General features: G+C 40.9%; 1 protein-coding gene across 1 annotated transcript in view; it reads right to left on the bottom strand.

Annotated features, from left to right (window-relative positions):
- KHDRBS3 (KH RNA binding domain containing, signal transduction associated 3) overlaps window positions 1-27481 on the bottom strand; it is a 186126-nt gene that overhangs the window by 26725 nt on the left and 131920 nt on the right. Inside the window, exon 7 of the mRNA XM_004373022.1 lies at window positions 20290-20372. Coding sequence (XP_004373079.1) covers window positions 20290-20372 — 83 coding nt within the window. The remainder of the gene's footprint in view (window positions 1-20289; window positions 20373-27481) is intronic.

Raw genomic sequence — 27481 nt, 5'->3', positions numbered from 1 at the left:
CTGTCACATCACGCTGACCCTTCTTCCTCTAGCACACCGGGACTGCCCATTCTAACAAGTCTCAGAGGCGCTCAGGGGACAGGATTCACGGCAACAAATACTAAGGGTGACGCTGACGGTGCCAACGCCATATGCCGTGTTTACCCTCCCCGCGTACTCGTATTGGCGTTCTCGAGCTGGGTCCTCCATCTCACTGTAGTCATTTCGGTAGATGGTTTAGAAAAGTTACGACAGGCAAGTAAACATATGTCAGAATCCAGGCTCCAGCACTTAACTCTGTGTGTGAGCGTAAGCGAAGTTAATTCAATTTTCTCATTTGTGAAATGGTTTAAAAAATACCTTTTTCATAAGATGGGTGTGCGGTTTAAATGAGATAAGGTGTTAAATGCATATAGTAAGCTCTTACTCAAGGACAGCTATTACTACTATTATTAAAGCAGAGGTTCCTCTAAACGAGCAATGCTTTTCCAAGGTCACCTATTTTCATTTTATACAATCTATTTCCGGTCAGCAAACCTTGCCTTAACAGAGTGAAGAAGCTACATTGAGTGATGCAAGTCTACCAAAAATACCAACAACAACTATTTCTTTCCTTATACTTGCACAGTACTGTCATTTCATTTCACAATTTATTAAACTTTCAGTAAGGTAAGCACTATTTTGTCTACTCATTTTATTAATTAATTAATTAACTATTAATTTATTAAGGCTTCATAAAGTTTACCACGTGGCTTGCTCAAAATCACACAGTAATTGACAGAGGTAGGATTCAAATCCAGACCTGTCTTTTGACTCAATCTGCAGTAACTGTTGCTGTCGAGTCAATTCCAACTCATAGCGACCTTATAGGACAGAGCAGAACTGCCCCATAGGTTTCTAAGGAGTGCGTAGTGGATTCTAACTGCCGACCTTCTGGTTAGCAGCCAGGCTCTTAACCACTGTGCCACCAGGGCTCCCAAGCTTCAGTACTAATTTCAACAATGAATTAATTACTCAGAAACACTACCTAACATTTAGAACTAAGATTTCTTATAAAGAAGCACATGCAAACAGATCCACTTTTTATCACTTATTTTTCTGGCAAAGGATAATTTACAAAATATTTATATCATTGCTATACATCCCAAGAAATTTGAATGAGGTTTCTTGGCATGAAGTATTGAAACCACCTATGAGAATCTGATAGAATACAGACTCAAGAAACCGAGCTGATTAATGTGGAGATGTAATAAGACGAACTGTCATGGAAGACTGCGGGCTGCGGGGAAAAAGCCTTGAGAGGGGAAAAAGAGTAGATCCGTCCTCAAGTGAGAAAAGGGCTGCGAAGCCTGCTTAGATTTAACATCAAAAGTTTAAAGGTATAAAAAACACATCTGGGCAGAAAACAGGACCAAGGGTGGGTTCGTCAGCCTGTTTATTTATATTGCTGTTGTGACTTCCCGAGTCCAGCCGCACTGCGCGCCGAGGCGTATTATCTCTTGGTACTGCATTCCCTGGCTCTTCCAACGCGCCATTCCTAATGGTCTATCAGCAGCTTATGAGCCAGTTTATAGTATTTCATTGGGTCATTTGTTAATCTTCATTTTGTTTTCACAGCCAATCCTCCCATCTGCTATGTTGAAGTATCTTTTGGGGGAGATTTCTGGTAGATACATTTGATATTTGGACTTCTTTAAGAAAACACTGATTGTGATTTGCAATACATAAGGACGTGAAATAACAGTTTGGCAGGAAGTCTCGTGACGTTTTATGGGACTGTCAGCGTTACTGTGAGACAATGTTGGGCTAGCAAATGGTGTTCAGTGTTTCTAGAGAAAATGGTGACATACTAACTTGCATATCAAATTATAGAGGCTCATTGTCGAAATATATACAATTAAAAGAATTAAAACGATGTAGGCTATTGCAGTTATATTTAAACTCAATGTTAAGGAATTGAGATAGGAACAGCTAGTCTTTACATTCCTGATGTGGGGTAGAAGTCCACCTCTCAGCATTCACTCAGTGTTCACTGAGCACTCCCTATCTGTCTCAGGCACTGCGCTAGGCACTGCAGTGTACGGCAGTGAGCAAACTTAAAAAGAACACACATGGATCAGAGAATCACTTCAATATAAAATTGCAGTCATAAAGAAGAAGTACTTGGTATTTGGAAAGCATAAAACTACAGTACATATTTAAAAACAGTCCCTTGGCTGCAGTATGGAGAAATGGTAGGGAAGAGCTCACAAGGAGAGGTGGGCACTCAGCAAGCAGGATTCCATCATATTCCAGAAGTGACATGAAGTCACTAGCCTGGACCAGCCTGGTGGTGGTGGGTATGGAGAGAACCCTCTAAAACTCCTGAGCCTGGTCAAGCCTATTACAAAACAGCTTCTAGTGATCAGAGAATCCACAGATCTTTCTCTAGATGCTTCACCCACTCTCCTTCTTGGGCACTGTAGGTCTTAAAGCCTCACTGAAGTTATTATTACCAGCACACACCAAATCTTTCTCCTTCCCAGGCCCACTGTACAGGCTGGTTGCTCCCTTTTTCTCCTTCTGGTTTGCCTGGAAAAATGTTCATCTGCTACCGTTAGTGACAGTTTAATACATAACTACTGAATGGTATCTCCCTCATTAGGTTAAGAGCTTTGTGGAAGGCACCTTTTAAAAAGGTTTTGTTTTGGCTTCATCCATGCTGTTGCAGTGATCACTATTTCATCCCCTTTGAATGCTGAGTGGCATTCAACTGCATGAATACATTAGGGTTTGCTTATCTATTCTGTTGATGGGCATCTGGGCTATTTCTAGTTTGGGGCTGTTACAAATAAAGCTGCTCTGAACATTGTTACCTAAAGCTTTTTCTGGACACATGTTCTTATTTCTTGAACAAAATTACTAGGAGTGGAATTAGAGGTCTATAGGGTAGACATATTTTTAACTTGTTTTAAGAAACGACCAAAGTTTTCCATAGCTGTGTCATTTTATACACTCACTAGCAATGTATGAGAATTCCAGTTGCTTCACAACCTTGCCAACACTTAGTGCTGTCAATGATTTTCATTTTAGCTCTTCCAGTGCGTGTACAGTCAAGTTTTAATTTTCTTTATATAGTCTGGATAAGTGTTCTTTATCAGATATATGTGTTGCAAATATTTTCTCCCAGACTGTGGTTTACCTGTTTATTTTCAAAGGGTGCCACACACACATATATATAAAATTTTACTTTTTCTTGTTGTTGAGAACGTACACAGCAGAAAATACACCAATTCAACAATTTCTACATGTACAATTCAGTGACATCGATTACATTCCTCAAATTATGCAACCATTCTCACCCTCCTTTTCCGAAGTATTCCTCCACCATTAACATGAAATCACTACCCCCTAAGTTTCCTATCTAATCTTTCAAGTTGCTGTTGTCAATTTGATCCCATGTAGATACTTCTCAAAAGAGCATAATACTCAAGGCAGACTTTTTTTTTTTTTACCAGTTAAGCTATACTACTACCTGGTTTTAAGAAGATTTCAGGGGATGTTTTTGGTTAAAGATTTAAAGATTATCTCAGGGCAATACTTTCAGGGGTTCATCCAACCTTCATTGCTTCAGGAAGTCTGGAGTCCATGAGTATTTGAACTTCTGTTCTGCACTTCCCCTGTTTTGATCAGGATTCTTCTATGCAATCTTTGATCAAAATTTTCAGTAATGGTAGCCAGGCACCATCCAGTTCTTCTGGTCTCATGGTAAAGGTGGCAGTCGTTCGTGGAGAAAATTAGCCGTACATTCCATATCCTCCTCCTATTCCTGACTCTCATTCCTCCGTTGCTCCAGGTGAGGAGAAACCAACTGTTGGGCCTCAGATGGCCGCTTTCAAGCTTTGGCACCATGTATCAAACTAGGAGGTAGAACAGAGGCACTAAACATGTTATTAGGCCAATGAACTGGGATATCCCATGAAACCATGACCCGAAACCTCCAAACCAAGGAACCAAACCCCATGAGGTGTTTAGTTGTACATAAGCAGCCTCAGCAGCTACTCTTTTATTTTTCCTGTCGTTGCTGGAAATATATCTATCACACAACTTTTGCCAATTCAACTTTTTACAACTTATTGACAGCAATTACAGTAATCAGTTGTGCAAACCTACCTTTAATCAACGTGATACTCCCATCACTGTTAGCCCCGTTTTCCTTCCCCTCATGCGCCTAGAAACTACAAATAAAATTTGTTCTTATTCCATTAATATTTAATTTTATTATTGATATATCTGGATTCAAGTCTACTATCTCAGTGCTTGCTTTCTAATTCTCCCAACTGCTCTATTTTTTGTTGTTGTTGTGTGTTCGCTTTTAAAATTTCTTCTCCATTTATCCTCCTCTGCCTTTTATGGACGAATCAAGTATTTTTTTGTATTTTATTTTTATCTCCTCTTCTTATGGGGGCAGTGGTGTGGTTCAGTAGTAGAACTTTCACCCACGTGGGAGACTCAGGTTCTGTTCCTGGTCAATATACCTCAAGCGCAGGCACCCCCCATCTGTCAGTGGGGGCTTGCATGTTGCCATGATGCTAAACAGGTTTCTGCAGAGCTTCTAGACTACGATAGACTAGGAAGAAAGGCCTGGCAATCTACTTCTGAAAAATCAGTCACTGAAAACCTTCTGGATTACAATGGTCCAAGCCAGTTGTGTGTGGGGTCACCATAAGTCAGGAGCCGATTCAACAGCAGCTAAAAGCAATAGTGACTTTTTAGTTATCCCTTTGTTTTAATTTTTAAGTTTTGCTTTAAAGGTTACAATCTGAGTCAAGTTATCAAAATTTATCTTCAAGAAATGCTTAATGAACAATGTAAGAACCTTCAACAGTATCCTGCCCGTCACCATCCTCCTAGCTTTTGTGCTCCTGCTGTCACTGTTTACTTTGATATAGACAGTAAATACGCTGCAAGGTCCACATTACATTATTACCACCTTTACTTTCGACAGTTAATAGTTTTTAAAGAGATTTAACTACATATAAATGCATATGAACCATTATTTAAAAGGTCTCCTATATTTTCCATATTTACTTTTTCAGGTATCTGTCATTCCTTTTGACAAAATGAGTTTTCTATCCGGTATCATTTCCCTTCAGCCTAAATTCCTCAACATTTCTTGTAGTGCAAGTCTGCTAATTACAAATGCTTTCAACTTTGTGTGTGTGTCTGAAAATTTTTTCCCCCGTATTCCTTTCTGAAGGATATTTTATATAAAATTCTAGGCTGACTGTTTCTTTCAGTACTTTAGCAGTAGTATTACATTGTCCTCTGGCCTCTACTGATCCTGACAAGTCACCTATCATTCTTATCATTTTTCCTCTGTATGTAATGTGTGTGTGTGTGCGTATGTGTGTGTGTGTGAGTGTGTATGAGTGTGAGTGTGTGTGTGACTGTGTGAGTGTGAGTGTGCGAGTGCGTGTGTGAGTGTGTGTGAGTGTGTGTGTGTGTGTATGTGTGTGTGTGTGAGTGTGTGTGTGTTTTCCCTCCCCTCTGGCTGCAATTTGAATCAGTAAACAAAAAGGATAGCGATGTCTGTCCTCATGGAGCTTAAATTCTAGTGGTGGCAGTCTTCAGTATGGAGGTTTGGCTTCAGTGAGAAGATGATTTAGGACAATCTTGATCTCCGCTTGTGACTTCTGAGCAGGCAGTGTGGTGACAGGGTTTGTCTAAGGGGGTAGCTACGGGAGCAGAGGTCTATACGCAAGCCCTGATGGGAGGGTGGCTGGTGTATTCTGTCATATTTATAGTTTTAATTTTTTCCATTTGAATTTATAATTTCACATTATAAAAAGTAAGGCTTGGGCACCTTATTTTTGTATAAGGGCTGGGCAGGTAACTCCTCTCTGCAGCCACTGTTGAGAACAACATCCATTTTCACATGGAACCAGGTCTCTCATATTGTCTCCAATAAAGAAACATTTAAAATATATGCAGCTTCCGTAGATGCTATCAGTACAACTGAAAAAACACACAGTGATCACATTTCTGATCAGTACTATACTAGGCATTAGAACACAAAGATGAATACAAAGCGTCCCTCTGAATAAAAAGGAGACAGATTCTCAACAGTCTAGCAGGAGTTATTGGAGGATGAAGGTTTGGAAACCCACAAGACAGCTTCGTGCCTATGAGAACATGGAAGGAAGGGACGGGAGAAGAGGGTCAGAGAAGGCTTGCTGGATGAGACCACTACTGACCCAAGGCACGTGGCACTGCTGCAAGCGGTCCAGCAAGGACTGAAGCGTAAAGAAAAGTAAATTGTCTTGTTGGTACCATTTTGGAAAAGTCTAAAAAACTGCATGTAATTTTTATAAAGACAAGCAAATGACCACAATGTCTTTTAAAAGTATATGTGGAGAATCTGAAGACATTAAATTTACTCTCACAATTTAAGCTTTGGGATCCATTAAGTATGTGATTCAGCAAAGTATAAACAAGCCTGACTGAACAATTCGGTATAAGGTTAGACTGCGTGAGTGGGTGACTTGAGATGAGGCTAGAGGAGAAATCAGGGCCAGGTTAAGAAAGGCCCTGCTAAAGTGATGGCTTCCGTTTGAAGGCACAGCCTTGTATGAATCCTCTATCCTATCCTATTTGAGAATTCATTGCTAGTGCTAGCAACGTTACTACACCTGAAAGGATCACAAAGCTACCAAGGCTAAACACCCCCTGCCCTCCAGAAATCCCCTGGTTTTTCAAATTGCACACACATTCTTCATTCCTCTCTAATCCAATTTCCCTTCACCATAAACTTAAGCACAGACAGCTTAAACTGCCCAAGACCATACAGCTAGCAAATGGCAGAGCCACGATTCAAATCCAGGCATTCTAAGCGCCAGGCATGGGAAATACCCTTCGCTCTCGTTAACGAGGCCTTGATTCAGTTTTAACTGAGGCACCATTGTACCTATATTACTTTCGTCACGCTGACATACATCGGGTTTTTCCTACCTCTAAAATGTCTTATCAGGCTACATACATATATGGATGGTTTACAGGTGATTTTATACCCAATCTCTCAAAAATTCAGCAATGTAAAACTACAGTCAATACTTTTTCATGATTATTTCTTAGAAGCTGTACTGGTTGGATCATCACTCCCATTTTGTAATTTATAAACAATACAAATTCATCTTCAAGTGGTCTATCAGTATTTACAAATGGCAAATTTGGGGACTGCATGGAAGTTCTAACGATTAATTCCCTACTTTCCTATGGAAATGTCTATCTTTTGACCCTTTGCAGAAGAGTCAACAAAAACCTGAGAATAAGAAACGACCAACAAAAGCATAAATTCAGGTTCCCCATTTACACCTGTAGTGCGCTCTCAGAAAAGCTGGTTCTGTTTCGGATAGAGTGGTGACATCAGGCTGATCTAACCAAAGTGTGATGCAGAAGTAATCCATCACCTGGTGAAAATGATGTGATGACCATCCCATCACAGTCACTATCATTTACTGAGTATCAGCAAAATGCCGAGCAGCGACAGATGAAGTATCATTTAAAAACTGAGTGCTATGTGCCAGTCTCACTTAATTCTTACGTTCACTGTATGAGGTAAGTACTATTATTATTACTCTCATTTTGTAAGACAGGGAAATCAAGCGTTAGTGAAAGATCCTCTCCGTAGCCAGGAAGTGGAGAAGCAGTTAGTGACATCGGATCTGTCTGACTCCGATGGTATAATGTTATCAGTCTACTTTGTTTATCACAAATATATTTCTGGGATTGATTACCCTAGCCTAATTTCTAGTAGGTTAACTATGTAAAAATACTGTGTACTGATATAAAAAAAGAATACTAAAAATAAAATCATACCTTACTTAAAGAAATTGGGGTACGAATCTAACACATATATTCTGGACTTGCTGAGAAAAATTGGGAAGGAATATTAACAGTGAAAAAGGAAGAGAGATGAACTCCTACATTCAAACTGGGGTGTTGGTAAAGAACACTGAATATACCATGGACTGCCAAAAAATGATCAAATCGGTCTTGCAAGAAATACAACCAGAATGTTCCTTAGAAGCGAGCGAGTACTGAAGAGACTTCAACTCGCTTCCTTTGGACGTGTCACTGGGAAAGACCAATCGTTTGAAAAGGGCATCATAGTTGGTAAGGCAGAGGGTCAGCGAAAATGAAGGAAACTCAAAAACATGGACTGGCACAATGGTCACAACAATGGACTCCAACACACGATCCTGAAGATGGCGCAAGAACAGGCCACGCTTCCTTCTGTTACACATAGTCATCATGAGTGGGAGCCCACTCAAGGCCAACTAACAGTAACAACAACGATAATAATAGCAAGACCCACCATTTGTATAGTGCAACAACCGTCTCTACAGTGACTTATTGGTATGCAACATATTTCCACATTAATTATTTTAATCATTACAATTCTATGACACCCCAAATGCAACATGCCCCCAAATGGACCTATTTTCCCAAATTTTATTACTCATTTTAAGTAATGACATCACAATCTACCCAGCAGATTATTTGAGAAACTACAGATTTATCATCTATACGTCTCCTTCCCTGAAGTCCGCCAGAGATTGTTTACTCATTTTAAAAAGTCTCTTAAATATATTTACACTGTCAAGCACTCCCTGTTTTAAGTTCAGGCACTTACTGTGCAAATATTGGGTCAAAGGGTAGAAACATTTTCAAGGCTCTTGAAGCACAATTATAAATTACTTTCCAAAAGGAATGTGTCCTTACGTGATGACAAATAAAGGGTAAAATACAACCCATGCCCTATTTGAATTATTTCAGTTTCTAAAGTGTGAGCCCAATAAATGAGGTGAACAGATTCTGAGAAACTCAAGCACTGACATTTTCTACTGCAAACTATCCTTCAACTAGCAACTTCCAGCTTTCACCTCAAGTCTACGCTTCCAAAAGTTTTTTGAACTCTAAACAATCTAAATTAAATAAGGCCTTCAGCAACCTATTTCACAAACAGGGCACCAAAAAGGCATGTAACATTTTCTTCACCTTTGTTACCAGCTGGGGTCTTACTGACTGCAATCCTCCTCAGAGGAGACGGCAGTGGTTTCTACGTGCACTCATCAAGCAGTTACAGAGAGGGGCAGTGCAGCAGCGCTAGCTAGCATTACTCTCCAGGAATGTGGAGGAAGTTCCGTGGCTTCTCTGTGCCTCAATTTCCTCATCTATAAAATGGGATAATAACAGGACGTACCTTTGTAAGGCTGTAAAACGTTTGGAACAGTGTGTGGCACACAGTACGTTCTACCACAGCAGATTCCATTTATTAAACATCTACTATGGACATTACGTCTATTGTAATCACAATCTTAGAAGTCAAATATTACCATCATTTTACAGATGAGAAAAGAGACTCAAAGTTAAGTAAACTGGCCAAAATCACACATCTAAGGAAGCCATGAAGCTGGGATTCAAACCCAAATTTGAGTGACTTTATAGCCCAAAGTCGTTTTATTACATTATGCCACTTCATTTTAAAGAATCAGGAATGATACAAAAATTATATCCTCTTTAACTCAAAATAGGTTATATATGCAAGATTTGTTAGGAAAATACTTTTAAAAATCAATAAAAGTAACTTTTAAATGAGAAAGAATACATGGGGATCACTGAGCAGATCGTCTTACACACTTAAACATTTTACAGTGAAGATATAAAACGAGAGTCTGATTCTCATGGGCTGCAAACCTTCCGGCGCCATGGGGGCTGGATAAATCCCTGAAACTATTGCCCTGAGATAATCTTTAAACCTTAAACCAAAAATATCCTCTGAAGTCCTCTTAAAACCAAACAATAGTCTAGTTTAACTAGTAAAACATGTCTGCCTTGAGCATTATGCTCTTTTAAGAACTATCTGTATGGGATCAAATGGGCAACAGCAACTCAGAAGATGAGACAGGAACCTCAGGGGGCAGTGAGTTTATGTTAGTGGGGGAAGAACAACTCAGAAAAGGAGGGTGAGAATGTTTGCACAACTTGAAGAATATAATCAGTGTCACTGAACTGTACATATAAAAATGGCTGAATTGGTGTATGTTTTGCTATATATATTCTCAACAATCACAAAATTAAAAAAAAAAATGGGAACAGAAAAAAGTTAATAAAATGGAAATTTGATGACCAACATATCTGCTTTTTAGCAACCCTGTCACATAATCTACATTTTAGGAACGAAGCTCTTTCCCTGGCCTGTTCATTCTCTGCAGCATCTGTCCCCGCTATGAATGGCTGATCACAAGTACCGCTCTAGTCTTCTCAACACTATTAAGCAGATGGCAGCGCTAAATCCAAATGATGTAGTACATCTCCCTGCTGGACTCTGTTTCCACATACTGCCATTATTCTACAATTCCTCCGTGATAAATCTCGTGTATTCTCGAAAACATTAAAGAGTGAACTGACAGTGACAACTGATGTATTACCGCTAGCATGCTTTTGCCCTGCGACTGTGTTTCTATGCACCTGTGGAGATCATGCATGAGGATTCCACATGGTGAGTACAGGAGCCGGAATTCTTTACATTTGTAGGGAAACATTTTTCTTACTAGTTGCTTTCAAGTTAAGCAAAAAAACAAAACAAAACACAAAACATAGTCTTGATCTTAAAGAGAACTAGGTATGTGGCCTGGCTGTCATTTATCAGCTATGTGACTTTGGTCAAGTTGCTCAAATTTTCAGAGCATCAGTTTCCTTATTTGTAACATTAAGGATTAGCAAACTTACAGAAGTTCTTGGGAGAATGAAATGAAATAACAGGTGTGACAGCACCTAACCGAGTAACTAATACTTGGTAAGTACCCAATGGATGCTTGATTCCTTCAAAGTTTAACTTAAAGAATCATGAAAAAAAAATTTCTTTATTAGCTTAATTCTAAGGAATTTCCTGACGAAACTACAAAACTTAGCTTATTTTCAATACAGGCTAGGTAGGTGTCAAGTTTAGTAGAAGAACACTGTAACGCAAGGTATGGTTAATCAATTTACTAATCAAACCAAAATGTTACTGCTTTGAAAAACTCTACACAGCCAAACCCTGTTACAACAAAGCAATACTTTCCAAAAGATAGGTTTACTGATGCTTAAATGGTTACATCTTAAATGAAGCAATGAGGCATATTTTCCAAAGAGAAAATTCCCGATTATTTTCAGATGTCACAGGTGAGCTCTGCAGAAGACATTACCGGACACGGAACACCGGAACTACCGGCGGCAGCCACGTCAAACCAGACAGCAGGGCACAGGGCAACATTACGTTTAGTCTGTGACTTCCCTTGCGTTTGCCATTCGATAACACGCCCAGAGGGGTCTGGCAGCTTCTATCACTCTGCCCCTTTGGATACCCACTGCCGTGGAGCTGATTCTGACTCATAGTGACCCTACAGGACAGAGCAGAGCTGCCCTATAGGGTTTCCTAGGTTAAAATCTTTACGGAAGCAGACTGTCACAACTTTCTCACGCAGACCTGCTGGTGTTTTTGAACCGCCAATCTTTCGATTAGCCGTCGAGCGCTTTAACCACTGTGCCAACCGGGCTCCTATGCCTATTTGGATAAAAGGGCTTTAAGTGTTGTTTTGTCACAAGTTGATGATTTTATAATTTTTAAACATTTTCTTAGCTGTTTTTAAAGTCAGACAAAAACCTAGGCTCAAGTACTTTTCAGCTGTGTGTCTTGGGCGAGCTGCTAAACAACTCTATGCATATCTTTCTTATATGCAAAAACGTACCATGTGGTTAAAGCGCTGGGCTGCTAACTGAAAAGTCCACGGTTCAAACCCACAGCTGCTCTGCTGGAGAAAAGACCTGGCAATCTCCTCCCATAAAGACTGTTGCTATTGCAGCTGAGTGCTAGACTTAACAGGTTTTCCAAAAGTGGCAACTGTATTTTCTAATTCCTTTTTTAGTAATTTAGTGTTTTCATAAAAAAAACAGGAAATTTTAAAGGAAAAAATGAAATATCTACTTCAAAGTACCATCTAAACCACAAAGAGCTGTGGGATTGTAATATAACAGTATTAAACCCATCCAGAAATGAAATAATTTTATTATACCAAAAAACCTGTTGCCGTTGAGTTGATTCCGACTCACAGCGACCCTACAGGACAGAGCAGAATGCCCCATAGGGTTTCTAAGGAGCAGCTGGTGGATTCAAACTGCTAACCTTTTGGTTAGCAGCCATACCTCTTAACCACTGCGCCACCAGGGCTCCATTTTATTACACAGTCATCCACATACTCTCAAGGGGTTATTAGCACTTTTTGGAGCCCTTTTTGTTCTACTGACTTTCTGATCACTACCAAACCAAAACCAAAACCAAACCCACTGCCACTGAGTTGATTCTGACTCATAGCCATCCTATAGGACAGAGCAGAACTGCCCCATAGGGTTTCCAAGGAGCGCCTGGTAGATTCCAACTGCTGATCACTTCAGGAACCAAATATTTCTTTGGAGAATTTACAATGATTTAGAAACACAGACTAAAATATTGCAACTGTTATTAGGATTATAAATAAGATACCAAATGTGAATTCATTCGTTTAGAGTGAAACTGATATATTTACAAGGGGCTTCTGGGAATCAGACCCCTGAGACCTGGGAAAGTTCAAGTCACTTAAGGCAGGGGCCCTCTCTGTGGGTGGGGCCATTGGGGTTCTGGTCTTTTTCATTCATGATAGCTATTCAGAAGTCAGAATCGACTCCACAGCAATGGGGTTTTTTTTTTTAATATCCACAGGAAGAAAACAAAAACTAATTTTGAGCCAATGTATACCAAGGAAATTCCAATATTGTAAAGCAGAGTTCATATTTTTCTTTACAGTTAATTGTATTGATAGCTTGTTACTCATTAAATGCGAGAAGTTGGACAAACAATGCCTTTGTTTTATACTTCAATATTAGCGTTATGGTGGTCTTTACAAAAAAATCAATGGGTAAATGTAGCTGAACTATACTGGATTTTCAATCTCTCTGTAGGGATCCTCACTTGTATTCTAATTTGAATACAATGTATTTGAAAAGTTAGAGAAAAAAATTTCTACTCTGTAAAACCTAAGAGAAACTTGTTTCTGCAACAAATCTAGTGTCATGAAATGTTTATGGCTTATGAGGTTTAGAAGCCATTACTGAGAAGAACTCTCCACACAGCAGTAAAATGGCTGGTCATAGCCTCTGCTGTTCTTGTTCTGTCTTGTTTTCAAGTGGCCCATCACTGCAGAGCATCCACGTGGGGAGAAGCCCTTTGCAAAGGAATCCATCTTTCTCTTCCTTCTCGCTATAAAGCATCCCCTCGCATTGCCCTTCCAGTCTACCTGTACCTGCTTCTCTTAGCCCGTCCTGTGTGAAATGAGACGCAGAAGTATCATCAGGTTCTGTAAGGAGAGGGGGAACTAGGGTGTACCAGAGTGCACATGTGTGCTAAGGCCCCTCTGTAAGTTATCTCATTTAGCCCTGAGAGCAAAGAAGCTAAAGCCGAGAGTGGAGGGAGTACCTCCCTACACAGTGTGCACAGACAGCGAGGTTTCATGCCCTCTTGTAACCTTCAGGAGGACCCAGGAAAGTAGAAACTAAAAGTTACAGATTTTACAAACTGAACTTTAGAGACTTGAAATAACTTGTACAGTCACACAGTCAGTAAATGTTAGAGTTGGGATCTGAACATAGGCGTAACACTCTTAACCACTACAGCATAAGCCTCCGAACATTTCTGATAAAACATCTGAACCAGAAAGAAAAGTGTTTCTGAGCATGCAACCAAAATATAGGAGCCCTAGTGGCGCAATGGTTAAGGCCTCGGCTGCGAACCGAAAGGTTGGCAGTTCAAACCCACCAGCTACCTTGAGGGAGAAAAGCCCTAGTGATCTGCTCCCCTAAAAATTACAGCTTTGGAAACCCTATGGGTCAGTTCTACTCTGACCGACAGGGTTGTTATGAGTTGGAATCAGTCTGACAGCACACAACCACCACCACAATATATTTCCAGGTCGTGTGTGTGACAATACTAATATACCTTACATACAATATAAAACACACAAAATGTAAACTAAAGAAGATGAGACTAAAAACAAAGGGTAAGCTGACGTGTTCTCCGTTTCCTTCTGCATCTAGCGGGTTGCCCTGCTCGCCCCTGCAGGTGTGTGCACCTTACCCAGGAGGCCACTGTGCTCAGGTGCCAGGGACAGACACAGCCAGAATCCTGTAACTCGGCGCAGTCCAACAGAAACAAAATGCGAGCCACGTTTGTAATTTAAATTTTTCTAGTAGCCATATTTTTTAAAAAAGTGAAAAGAAACAGGTGAAATAACTTTTAATAATGTATTTATTTCACATTCATTTTTTTTTTTTTTTTCCATACCAAGTCTCTGAAATCTAGTGTGTAGTCTGCACTCCCGGCACATCTGTTTGCATTACCCACAACTCCAAGGGCTCACCAGCCACGTGTGCCGGCGGCCACCGTACTGGAGCTCAGTGTTACCCTCCTCACGCTCCTTCACTACCGTATGGGGTCTCAGAAAGCAACCGCAGAAGAGGTTCGTACTCTCGAAGGACATCGAGTAGAGAACTCTGCTCTAACACTGATCCACAACTACACCACAGAATTTACTTTCAAAGGTTGATTGAGAGAATTACTGAAGTAGGACATTAATTATATGGAACCCGAAGTGTCAAAATCCTGACATTTGAGATTACAAACGTCAAGTTTTACGTCTATTAGTGAAATGTTATGAACGTGTGCTCCCCGAGAGCAGAGGCAATGAATGCTATTTGACGAAAGGACCCAGAATGGGAGAAACAAAGTTCTGTCGTCCGGCTGTCACATCAGTACGTGGCACAGATGGCCTCATGTTGACTGGGGTAGTCAGAGTCTAAGAAGGCAAAACACCTGGTTAGACTGAAGCATAATTCCTGAGGAATCAGAAGTATCACAAAGTATTAAGTTTTGGACGTTGTATGTGGGAAACCCTAGTGATGTGGTTCCACAACTGATAGCAAAACCATGAGAAAAGGAGAGTGGAAAGGCAGGGGAGCAGAGCATGAGAGAAGTCTTTTGGGCCACCACGGGCCTGTACTGCTGCTTGGCCTTCCCAGGTTGGACAAGCTATTTAACTTTGCTGACCCTTTCCGCAAGGGAATGATGTGTTTAGACTTGAATTTAGTGATACCAGAGGAGACGCTGAGAGGAGAGAGAGGATTAATGTAAAGTGCATGGCACAGTGCTGAACACATAGTAAAGACTCCATAACTGAGTATCATGGGGATGAAGTTTTCCTTGTTAACATCCATTATTTGACACTGGGGATGATTTGAAAATTTGCTATCCTGATGGGCTTATGGAGCCCTGGTAACACAACAGTTAAGTGTCTGGCTGCTAACTGAAAGGTTGGAGGTTTGAACACACCAAGAGGTTCCACAGAAGAAAGAGCTGGTAATCGGCTTCCTTAAAGATCACAGCCTAGAAAACTCTATGGGGCAATTCTACTCTGTCACATGGGGTTGCTAGGAGTTGAAAACAGACTCAATGGCTCCTAACAACAACAACAACTCGTTTATACTAGATTACTAATTCCCAGACATACAGTATTGTGCTCAGACCAATGTTACAATATGTGCCTAACACCATTTCCTCATCACACTCCATAATATTGCTGCTCCATTTCAATTTTCATTAGAGTGGCTCCTTAGTTAGGCCTGAGAGTGCTGTGGTGAAAAAGACATGTGCTTACAGTTAAGACTGCCTTCAAAGTTTGGCTCCTTCACTTGTAAGCTGTGTGACCTTAGGCAAGTTACACAATTTCTCTGAACCACAATTTTTTCTTCTTTTTTTTTTTTTAATTGTACTTTAGATGAAGGTTTACAGAACAAATAGTTTCTCATTAAACAGTTAGTACACATATTGTTTTATGACAATGGTTAACAACCTCACGACATGTCAACACTGTCCCTTCTAGTGACTTCATTATTGAGCTGAAAGGGCGTCTGGGGGCCATACTCTCGGGGTTTCTCCAGTCTCTGTCAGGCCAGTAAGTCTGGTCTGTTTTTCATGAGTGAGAATTTTGTTCTACATTTTTCTCTAGCTCTGTCTGGGACCCTCTATGGTGATCCCTGTCAGAGCAGTCGGTGGTGGTAGCCGGGCAACATCTGGTTGTACTGGACTCAGTCTGGTAGATGGCGTGGTAGTTGTGGTCCATTACAATTTTTTCTTTAAAAGGGGCTAATGTTCATTTCATAGGTTATGAGGATTAAATGAGCAGAGTACCAAACAAACAGTGACTTCTGCAATTGTCAGCGTGCCCTCCTCGGACAATTCTCTCTGGTCCTCCAGGTAAGACCACGTGTAGCACTGCAAAGATCACTTCAAAGATGGCAGGCTGACTGTCATGCATGATGCTTCATTCAGAAGTCTGTCCTAACATTTAAAGGCTTATAACTTATAATGCACCAGCCTCTTACTTGGTCCCTTCCTTGAGGCTCACCATCTGCCAATCCAGCCTGTATGCCGACATCTAATTAATTTCTCTAAATTCAAGTCCAAACACATCATTCCCTCACACGTAACTCTTCAGTGGCTCTATACTGCTGCCCACAGTACCAAGCCTCACCTCCTTGCAGAGGAACACGGCTCATCTTCTCTCTCACCATTGCTGGCATCTCACACTCTACAGAGACATCTGTAGCTCCTGAAGAAAACTCAGAGTTCCAAGCCTCTCAGCCTTGCTATCCACACTCGGTGAGATGCCCTCCCTGTATTCCTCAGCCTTGCTAACCACACTGTGTGAGATGCCCTCCCTGTTAGTCCCTCAGCCTTCCTATCCACGCTGTGTGAGATGCCCTCCCTGTGTCCCTCAGCCTTGCTATCCACTCTGTGTGAGATGCCCCTCTGTGTCCCTCAGCCTTGCTATCCACGCTGTGTGAGATGCCTGCCGTGTCCCTCAGCCTTGCTATCCACGCTGCGTGAGATGCCCCTCTGTGTCCCTGAGCCTTGCTATCCACGTTGTGTGAGATGCCATCCCTGTTTGTCCCTGAGCCTTGCTATCCACACTGTGTGAGATGCCATCCCTGTTTGTCCCTCAGCCTTGCTATCCACTCTGTGTGAGATGCCCCTCTGTGTCCCTCAGCCTTGCTATCCACGCTGTGTGAGATGCCCTCCCCCTCCCTGTGTCCCTCAGCCTTGCTATCCACTCTGTGTGAGATGCCCCTCTGTGTCCCTCAGCCTTGCTATCCACGCTGTGTGAGATGCCTTCCCTGTGTCCCTCAGCCTTGCTATCCATGCTGTGTGAGATGCCCTCCCCCTCCCTGTGTCCCTCAGCCTTGCTATCCACACTGTGTGAAATCCCTTCCTGTTTGCCTGCTGGCGACTCCTACTTACCCCTCAAATCACAGCTAACAGTCTCTTTCTCAGTGAAATGTCGCCAATGTTCCCAACCTATTTAGCATTGTCTTCTTCCGGAAATAAGGAGTCTGGGTGGTGCAGTGGTTAAGTGCTCGGCTGCTAACCAAAAGGTTGGTGGTTCAAACACACTAGCCACTCCACAGGAGAATGATGTGGCAGTCCGCTTCCGTAAAGATTACAGCCTTGGAAACCCTACGGAGCAGTTGTACTCTGTCCTATGGGGTCGCTGTGAGTTGGAACTGACTCGAAGGCAACGGGTTTGGATAGGGTTTTGGTCTTCTGGAAACGGTGATTTTTTTTCCTCAGACTTCTCATAATGATTACGATATTGCATTGCATTTAAATATTTATATTTGTCTCCCAGTCTATGAGCTTTCCAGGAGTAAGGTCTCTGTCTTAATTATCTTTGTATTCCCAGCATCAAACACAGTGTGGAGCACAAAGTGGACATTTAACCAATGTTTGTTAAATAAACCACCAAAGAAGTGAATGCCTGAGATCAATCATATTACTGTATTACCACAGCTTTACAGATCATAGCAGTTAGCAGGTAAACGCTTTAAATTTGGTTCTTCATACCAAATATACAAAATACAAGATCTGGATAATCATCTTATATTGTGTGCATGCTTCATTATAAAGCTATGTCTCAGTTTCTGTATTTATTAACTGGAGATGATTATATTTACTGCATAGAATTACACCAGTGTCTGTGAAGATGAACAAAAATCAGATCTATAATGCACTGGCATGGTGCCTGGAACACACACACACACACACACACACCTGTAGCCGTGGAGTTGATTCCAACTCATAGTGACCTTACAGGACAGAGTAGAACTGCCCCACAGGGTTTCCAAGAAACGGCTGGTGGATTTGAACTGCCAACCTTTTGGTTAGTAGCTGAGTTCTTAACCACTGCTCCACCAGGGCTCCGCATGGAACATAGCAGGTACTAATAAATATTAGGTGCCTTCTCTTGACTCTACAGAATGAATGAAACTGTAAACATCACTGTAGTCCATCTGGCTGTATAACTGCTTTGTCAAATTATTCATAAACCATTCATACAGTACAAGCAATGAAATATCCCTGCATGTGAAAGTCCAACACACCGAATACCATAATGGATGTGGGGACAGAATCTACCGAAGAGCAGGACCGAGATACATGCAGGGCGCGCCAGCATCTGTTACTCAGTCTCCTCGTCTACAGTGACAGCACTGCCCTACACGGTCCCCGTTAGGGGTGAAGTGTCCACAAGACTCACACTGCAGGCCTTAGAAAACGTGATGAAACCGCGCCGGAAACAGTACACACCCAGCAAACGCTGTGCTGGCGGAAGACTTGCTTTTGCCAGACTATTTAGACGGAAAATCAAGATATTTGTGGACATTTACGCTTTTTAAACAAAATCAGAGAAGAATTTAATTACTGATAAAGAGTACAAATCTTAGAGTTTGAAGATCTGGTTTGGAATTTTATCTTTTTTTTTTCCTTACTGTGTGATTTTTTGGCAAACTACTTAATCTTCAGTTCTGGGGCTCCTGATTCTCAGCTACAAAACGGGGGGAAGCGCCACATACTTTGTAAAGTTGTTCTGTAAGACACAACATGTAATTAAGTCTTGTCCCATATCCACTATATGCCAAGTACTGGGCTCAGTCAGCGTGAGGAGCACCTCTCCCTCCACCACATTAAAGGACACAAGCATGATGCACAAGGTTTCCACTAGAAAAGGCCATTTCATAGCCACATTTGGAAGGCTGTCTGATTGCTGTACGTAAGAAAAAATTCTTTTTTGATGTGAACAGAAAAGAAAACTGTTTTTATAGCCCTGTCCACTTCAGTACCAACGTTAATAAACAAGTGACCCATCTGTTCAAAGCCTGACCAGCGCTGTGTAAGTTCAGGGAAGGTGCATTTATGCTTCATCAAAACAAACGCACCGTCTGTACTGACCTGTGCTCCATAATCACTCCAAGGCCAATGTTTTGTTTTGTGTATGTCTATCGTTGTCTTCCACTTAGAATATGAAATATAAAGCTAGAGGTTCCTAGGCATTTAGGAAAATTCTCTGAACAGAATAAACACTGATTTCACGTATCAACAAAGATCAAGCTGTATTATCACAAGCGGTGGACAGAAAGCTCTGTTTTGCCTCTGATAACACTTATTGTTTCTGAATAAATCATCGTTTAGAAATGAAGCAGAACTCGCTCATTATTCACAAATAGGAATTTGAAGTTCTGCTACTGAGAAATTGAAATGTTCTATAAATTCGAAACAAAACTTCTGGTTCTCTCTTCCATAGGTACTGATGATACAGGACTTTCTGTGTTGTGATGCGCTTTGTGGCTCTAGGAATCAAAGAGTCACAGACTTGGTGGTCTTTGCTCCTCTTGAGAATATACTGAACACTTAGGTCAGATTTTTAGAATAAATAAAATTCCAATTTTCATTTCTAAAGCCTGATCCCTTTAACATTCCAGGAAATTCTGGTGGGCTAACACATGCCCTGGTAGTGCAGTGGTTAAGCACTCAGCTGCTGAGAAGTCAGCAGTTCAAATCCACCAGCTGCTCCACGGGAGAAAGATGCGGCAGTCCGCGTCTGTTAAAGATCACAGCCTTGGAAACCCTATGGGGCAGTTCTACTCTCTCTTACAGGGTCACTATGAGTTAGAATCAACTCGATGGCAATGTCGTTGTTGTTGTTGTTGTTTTTTAACCCACGCTAGTTGGTAGGACAGATAATGCTTCTACAGTTAAAACAAACAAAACATAAAATAGGTCAAAGTACCCCAACTGGATATTACAGAAACGCGGTAGGACACAGGTGTCTGTGATGAAGTCTGATAACGAAGAACGACCCTTACCTTTGGGCTGGCGTGCTATAGCTGTTATCATAGGAATCATAACTCTGTTCATCATAAGCAGTACCATATCCATCATCATAGTCCTACAATACGACAGAAGTACAAAAAGTCAGAGAAGTTTCTGGAAAGAAAGAAGCATTCTATGTTTTAGTAACTCTTCATTAATTCTGCAAGCACTTAACTATATCACTAATTATAGTGTAAACAAAAATATAGGCATGACATCAGTGAAAATGGCGGAATAAGAACCTCTGAAAAATCTCTCCATTAAAGCTACAAGAAAACTGGCAAAAACTGTCAGAATCAAAATTTTCAGAACTCTGGAAATTAACCAAAGGCTTACAGTGATCCAGGGAGCATATACTCAAGAAAAATGGCTGAATCTTGGTAAAAATAGTGCACTTCATGATATTTTAACTTTCCTATTCCCATCCACAATCTCCCAGCTCTATGGTAGCCTTGAACACCAACAGCATGCAGTCACATTGAAAACTAGGAGACTGGCAGCCACCACAGAGGCAGAATGGGGTCGGAGTTCCTTCAAAACCTCATTCCCAGAGAACGTTTTTGATGTGACTTAGGGCTTGCCTAGTATGAAAAGCCTTTCCATCAAGGTATCTGTCAAAAACAATTAGAGGCAAAAAAAAAAAAAAAAAAGGGAAATTCCTGACAAAAAATAACCAATTAGAGGCAATTGTGTATGATCACAGCTGCTTGAGGTGGTAGATAAAAACTGGGCAAACAATAGGCCAATTAAAAAGCTTATAAACAAAAAAAAAAACAACAGGGGAATGAGATATCCATTGGGGCAAGAACTCTGACATACTCCTGGGTATCTAGTAGGCCACGTACACATGTGGGGCTGTGTATATGGCCAGGAAAGACTTTCAATTGTCCCTGACCTTGAGGCTGTACCCTAGTGGCAAGTAAAAGCTAAGGTAAGTTGTCAACTGCCTGGTTGAGTGTTAAAGGTGTGCCCCAAAACACATACAGTGTTCTTTGATGAAGACTGAGAGATTTATTGACTCTAGGAATTTAAGAAAATCTGTAGAATTATTAGCTGACCACTGAGTTAACTTAGTAGAAACTTCAGTAGCCACTTGTACCATAAAAAAAAAGAACAGAGAGAAAATAAATAAATAAACTGTCCCCAAGGAAGCCCAGATGCTGGACTTACTAGAAAAAGATGTTAAATCAGCTTTTTAAAATACGTTTAAAGAGCTAAAGAAGTAAAAGTATTTCTACAGAACCAAAAGGAAGTAAAGGAATGAAGTCATACCAAATACACAATATCATAAAGAAACAGAAACGATAAAAAAAGAGCCAAACAGAAATTGTGGAACTGAATAGTGCAATGATGGAAATTAAAAAAAAAAAAAATCACTAGACAGGCTCAACAGCATATTTGAGCAGGCCAAATCAAGAATCAGCAAACTGGAAGATAGGTCAATAAAGATTATCTAGTCTGAGAACAGTAAGAAAAAAGAATGAAGAAAAATGAACAGAGTCCCAGAACCTGTGAGACACCATCAAGATACCAACATGTACAATGAGATTTGCAAAAGAAGAGAAGAAAGTGAGAGGAAGAAAGAATGTTTGATGAAATAATGGCAAAAATCTTCCAAACTCTGATTAAAGACACGAATCTACACGCTCACAAAGCTCAAGGAACTCTAAGTAGGATAAACTCTAATAAATGCACACCCAGACACATCATAACCAAACTGTCCAAGGTCCAAGACTAAGAGAAACTCTTGTAATCAGAAAGAGATAAAGAACTTATCATCATAATAATGGCTCAACAATTGTAACAAATGTGCCACAGAAATGTAAGGTATTAATAACAATAGAAACAGTATGCAGGGGGATAAGTATATGGAAACTCTGTACTTTCTGCATAATTTTTCTGTAAACCTAAACTTCTCTAAAAATTAGTGTCAAAAATCCTGAAAAAGAAAAAAGATGACTATCCATAAAAAACAAATAGGACTTCTTTAAGTGAAGAATTCTATTTGTGTTTATTCAAAGAATCAAAATTATAAATGACTAGAATTATAATAATTCAAAATTTAAGTAATACACTATTTTAACCCTACAGATATATCACTCATTTTCCTTCAACTATTCTGTCAGACATTATAATGCTAGCAATGTAATTCAATTTTCTAATTGTTTAGGTCATTGAATGATTGGCTCCTTATTTTTACACTGAAGATTTTAAAAGATACTGTTTGCATTTCTAACAAGCTTTTTTTCATGATGATTTCACAGTTGAATTTGGCCATAGGTGATATTTTGCCCTCCCTCCCATTATAACAAATACTATTCGTTCAGTGGACAACACTTGAAAAATATAAAGCACAAAGAAGACCATGCGGAAGAGGAGGTAAAGCTGGGGGTGACTGCAAGTAAGTTTACAAGTTTCTAGGCAAGAGAGTAGAGGGAATTCTTGTTGATCATCTGCTATTTTTACTGCAAGGTAGGAGATGAGGTCATTGGTGGAGAACAATGGCGGGGCGTGGGGTAAACCAGTAAATGACTCAGCAAAATGATGAAAATGAGAAGGGGCAGCGGGTAGCAGAGCTTGATGAGCGCCTCTGGACACGGGGGCTTGTCTGAGGACAGCGCCACCTGCTGGTTTAGCAGTCCTCCCCTTCTTTCCTGTCCTCTAGTGTCTTCAACTGGTTTCCAACAAATGCTCATCTTTCTTACATAATTTTAAATTATCTAACTCATTTTTAGATTTTTCTGAGGCTAAAGTAGGAATTTTAAAAAACTGAAAATATATTATTTGCTACGATTTAAAATATAATTGAGTTAAACCATAAAATCTAGAATAGGTTAATGTTCAAGGTCCCCATTTAGTTCAATCAACCACTTAAGCTTAGAATCTGTGCTTAAAAAAACTTGCCAGAACCTGGGTTGGGGAACTTATTTCACTGCTGGCATCGCTCAGGAATGTTGAAAGATTTTCTCCACACTTCAAATCTGTCTTTATGCAATTTCTCACATTTCTATATTTTCTCCTGAAGGAATTTTCCTTTGTGAGGTTGCCCCAGCCTACATGTCAGCCTCAATTTTCACCACATGCCTGTGCCTCAAATACAATTACTCCTAGCTCACTTGCTTTTTTCTACAAGTCTCTGCGCCTGCTCTCTCTGCCTAGTCAATTTTTCAAGATAAAGCTCCAACAGGTCTCCTCATCCATTGTACCTCCTCAGGCCCACAATTACAGAGCCTGTCATCCACCATTTCATGCTGCCAGTCTACCAAATACATATGCCCCTGTTACAGTGCTGTATGGAAATCACTTGGGTATTTTTGCCTCACCTACCACATTCTGAACGCAGATTGTCTTACTGATTCTTTTATGCCAGTCACAAAGCAATGATTGTGTCTGGAACACAGTGAGCACTCAATACATGTTTATTAGATCACTGGACTGAACGCCTCCAGAAGAAACACATGCCATATCCCTCTTCCAAGTACTCTTCTCACCTGCTCCTTTCCTTAGCTAATCTGTATCTCCAGAACCTCTAGATGACCAAAAGTGAGGAGCTCATTCTCGTCCTGTTGATACCAACTCATAGTCACCCTGTAAGTGAAAAAACCCATTGCCATCGAGTCGATTCTGACTCACAGCAACCCTATAGGATGGAGGAGAACTGCACCATAGAGTTTCCAAGAAGCTCTGGGTGGATTCAAACTGCCGACTTTTTGGTCAGCAGCCGCAGCACAGAGGACAGGGTAAAGCTGCCCCATAGTGTTTCCGAGGTTGTAATCTGTACGGAAGCAGACAGCAACATCTTTAGCTGCTGATCTTTTTGGTTAGCAGCCGAGTGCTTAACCATGGCGCCACCAGGGCTCCTTAAAGTGAGGAAAGTGGGCATTATAAAAGCATTTATTTAAGCACCCACTGAACTTCCTCTGGAAGAAGGGCCACAGGGCTCCCTCACGTGTTGAAATGCACTACAAAGATGTCTTATGCCCTTCCTTATACTTTTTACACAGGGCCCTGTACCTGTGAGTGAGGCAGTACTGGACATACACATAGCTAATAAAATGGTAACAATTCATCAGTCTACACAAATCTCTGGAGACACTCCTGTCTCAACGGCTTCAAAGCCCTCTTCTCTGTCATCCCACCGTCATTCCAACTGACCAATAAATCCTTATTTATTTACTTTTTATCTCCTACTTCTCTCCTATATCCATCCCTTCCTCTCCACCCCCAATGTGACTGTTTTAGAATCTTTCAAAATTTCTCAACTGGGCTACTATAGTATCTTCAGGGGTCTCCCTGGCTTCCTAATCTAAACTGTCCTCCACTTTGTAGCCAGGGTTACCCCCCTCGAATGCAAATCTGAATGTGTTGCCTTCCTGCTTAAAAATTTACACTCTCCCCTCCTCACTCCTGGTTCCCACAAGATAGAGAACAAACTCCTATGCCTTTCACAGACTCGCCCTTAGGAACTTACAGGGGACAGGGCCTAGGCTTCTGCTTTGCACTGAGGCTTCAGAAACCTGTGAAGTGCCCTGAAGAAGCTTCGCGGTTTCGCACTGTAACTCCTGTGCACGTGATGATACCACCTCTTAGGTCAACTGACTCTGGAGCCTGCAGGCGGAATCTCACTCCCTGGTCTGCGCTTCTGTGATGACTGGCACACACTCTGAACCTGCGCTTATTCCTTTGTCTCCTTTTTCTCCCACGGGCCCCTGGAGTCCATAAGGGTAAGGACTGGGTCTTACACACTTTTATATTTCCGAAGTCTGGTACATAAGAGGCATGGAGTAATGTATGTTAAAAGAACTAACTAAGGAACAAATGGCACCCTGGTGGCGCAGTAGTTAAGCATTCAGGTGCTAACCAAAAGGTCAGCACTTCGAATCCACCAGCTGCTCCTTGCAGACTCCGTGCAGCAGTTCTACTGCGTCCTATAGGGTCGCTATGAGAAGGAACTGACTTGACGGCAACGGGTTTGGTTGGTTTTAATGATCAAATGACGGAAAATGTATGCAAATTGAGGAACTATTATAGAATGCAACACTTACTAAAAACAGTGTACATTTTTAGAAAGAGACCTCAGCTGGGTTCTTTTTTGCCAAACATCAAATATCAGTCTTATGTTCCCTGCATCCAGGAAAAAAGTTCCCTTTGGAATTCTATTTTATTTCTAAAAGTCGGAACAACACTATTAAAATAATGAACAAACACGGGTAAGAAATGCGTGTATATTAATACACACTGCTGCCTCATGAAAAGGGCTTGCTTCTCCATCAAGCTACACTTCGGAGTGTGATCTTTTGATACGGAAAAGTGTCGGAATGGAATAAGTGACAGTGTGACCTGGCCTCTGGGTGGATGCCAGGGCTGCAGTGAGGGGAGATACGTTCCAACACAAGGTAGAGTCTTCATTTGCTACTCGCAACCTATAAAACCCGGACCAACATATGGCCAAATACCAAAGAAGTCTCACTTTGAAAAGAAGAGATTTGTCAGGATAAAGGAAACAGCATGACCTATTTAATTCTATTTCTGTCACAAGGAAAATCGAGCATAACATTTAGGCCTAGGAAAAACCATTTTTAACAGACAGAAGAATTTACGAAATACAGTGATTTTAAAAATACTGTTTCGGTTTTGAGTCCTTTTAAATGGAGATAATTGTGCTATGTAACGCTTCAGGGTGACATCTGCTTATTTCAAAATATATTAAAAAATTCACACATAATTCAGTTAAAAGCTTGCTTGAACTTAGTGTTATAATGATTATTTTGAGTTTATAAAACAGGTTGACTAGTTAACAGTCTTTTCAGAAACGTTTGCTGTGGTTCTGAGTGACAGACACTCTGCTTGTCAACGTACTATCACCTACGAGTGTCACCAATGACCATGGGCATATCATCCCATAACCGACTTATTTTACAGTGACGGAGAAAAATAATATTAATAGCAGGTAAGAATCCTTCTCTCAATCATTTAAATAAAATGTTATTTATCCAACAATTAAGTCACAGCCCAAGCTGTTGGTTTCATAGCCGGAAGGAATATATTATTGCCCTTATAGACTAATTCAGTGTGTTCATATCAGCCTTCGGAGTCTGCTGACTAGGTTCAACTTCCAACTCTGATGACATTCTTGTATAAGTCTTTGGGTGCGTCTGTGCAGGCATGTCCACTGAGCAGCTACCAAGTAGTAGAAGGCTGGGTCTTAGGGGAGGCGTGTACTCCACTCAGGGAGATGGTGCCACACGGTCTTCCAGGGGTTGTGCCAATTTACATTTCCACAGCAGCGTACGTGAGTTCCTGTCGCAACTCATCCCAGCCAACACTTGAAATTACCTTTTTCACTTCGGTCGTTTGGTCAGGTGAATAGTATTAGAATATTATCCTTTTCATATAGTAGTGTCTAGGGGCTTAACTGGCATAGTGGTTAAGAGCCCAGCTGCTAACCAAAGGGTAGGTGGGTGGAATTCACCACCTGCTCCTTAGAAACCCTACAGGAGTAGTTCTAATCTATCACACTGGATTGCTGAGTTGAAAATTGACTCGACAGCACCCAGCAACAACAGCAAAATCCCTAAAGTTTCTTTCAAGTGTCCATATCGGTTCCAAAGTAGAGTAACACAAACAGAATAGATTAAAAATAAAAAGACAGTAATAAATATCATCAACAATACAAAAACCCTTCTGGCTGTCCCTGCAGTATACCAAGACCTTCCCTGTGTCTATGCCTTTGAATGTCACATGGAGCATGGAAAACCCTTCCAGCAAGTCCTCTGTGTGCTACTACTGTTCCTTCCCGTTTGCTTTAAATGTTGTCTCCTCTAGAAAGCCCTTCCATGTTCCACCCATCAGTTAGTCTTCCCATTATGTCTTCACTAAATAATATGTATATAACTCAATGGCAATTTTGGGTTTTTTTCTGTATCTAGTACACTGACTATGTACCATACGACAGGCCCCTCCCATCAGGACCTTGAAATGTAGTGGAAAACAGTAAGTAAAGGAGTGATGACATCACTCTAACAAGGACAGATACACATGAATCAGAATAATAGAGAATGACGACCTAAAACATACAGGGGTTATCAAAGGATTCAAAGTGAGGGTAATAACTGTGTTCCTTCCTAGACTCTGACCTACTTGAAGACAAGAACTGAATTACACAAATGTGGTTGAATGTTGTAA

Source organism: Trichechus manatus, unplaced genomic scaffold (assembly GCF_000243295.1).
Source record: "Trichechus manatus latirostris isolate Lorelei unplaced genomic scaffold, TriManLat1.0 scaffold00022, whole genome shotgun sequence".
In the NCBI taxonomy this organism is placed as follows: Eukaryota; Metazoa; Chordata; class Mammalia; order Sirenia; family Trichechidae; genus Trichechus; species Trichechus manatus.
This window is presented reverse-complemented; position numbering and strand designations above follow the sequence as displayed.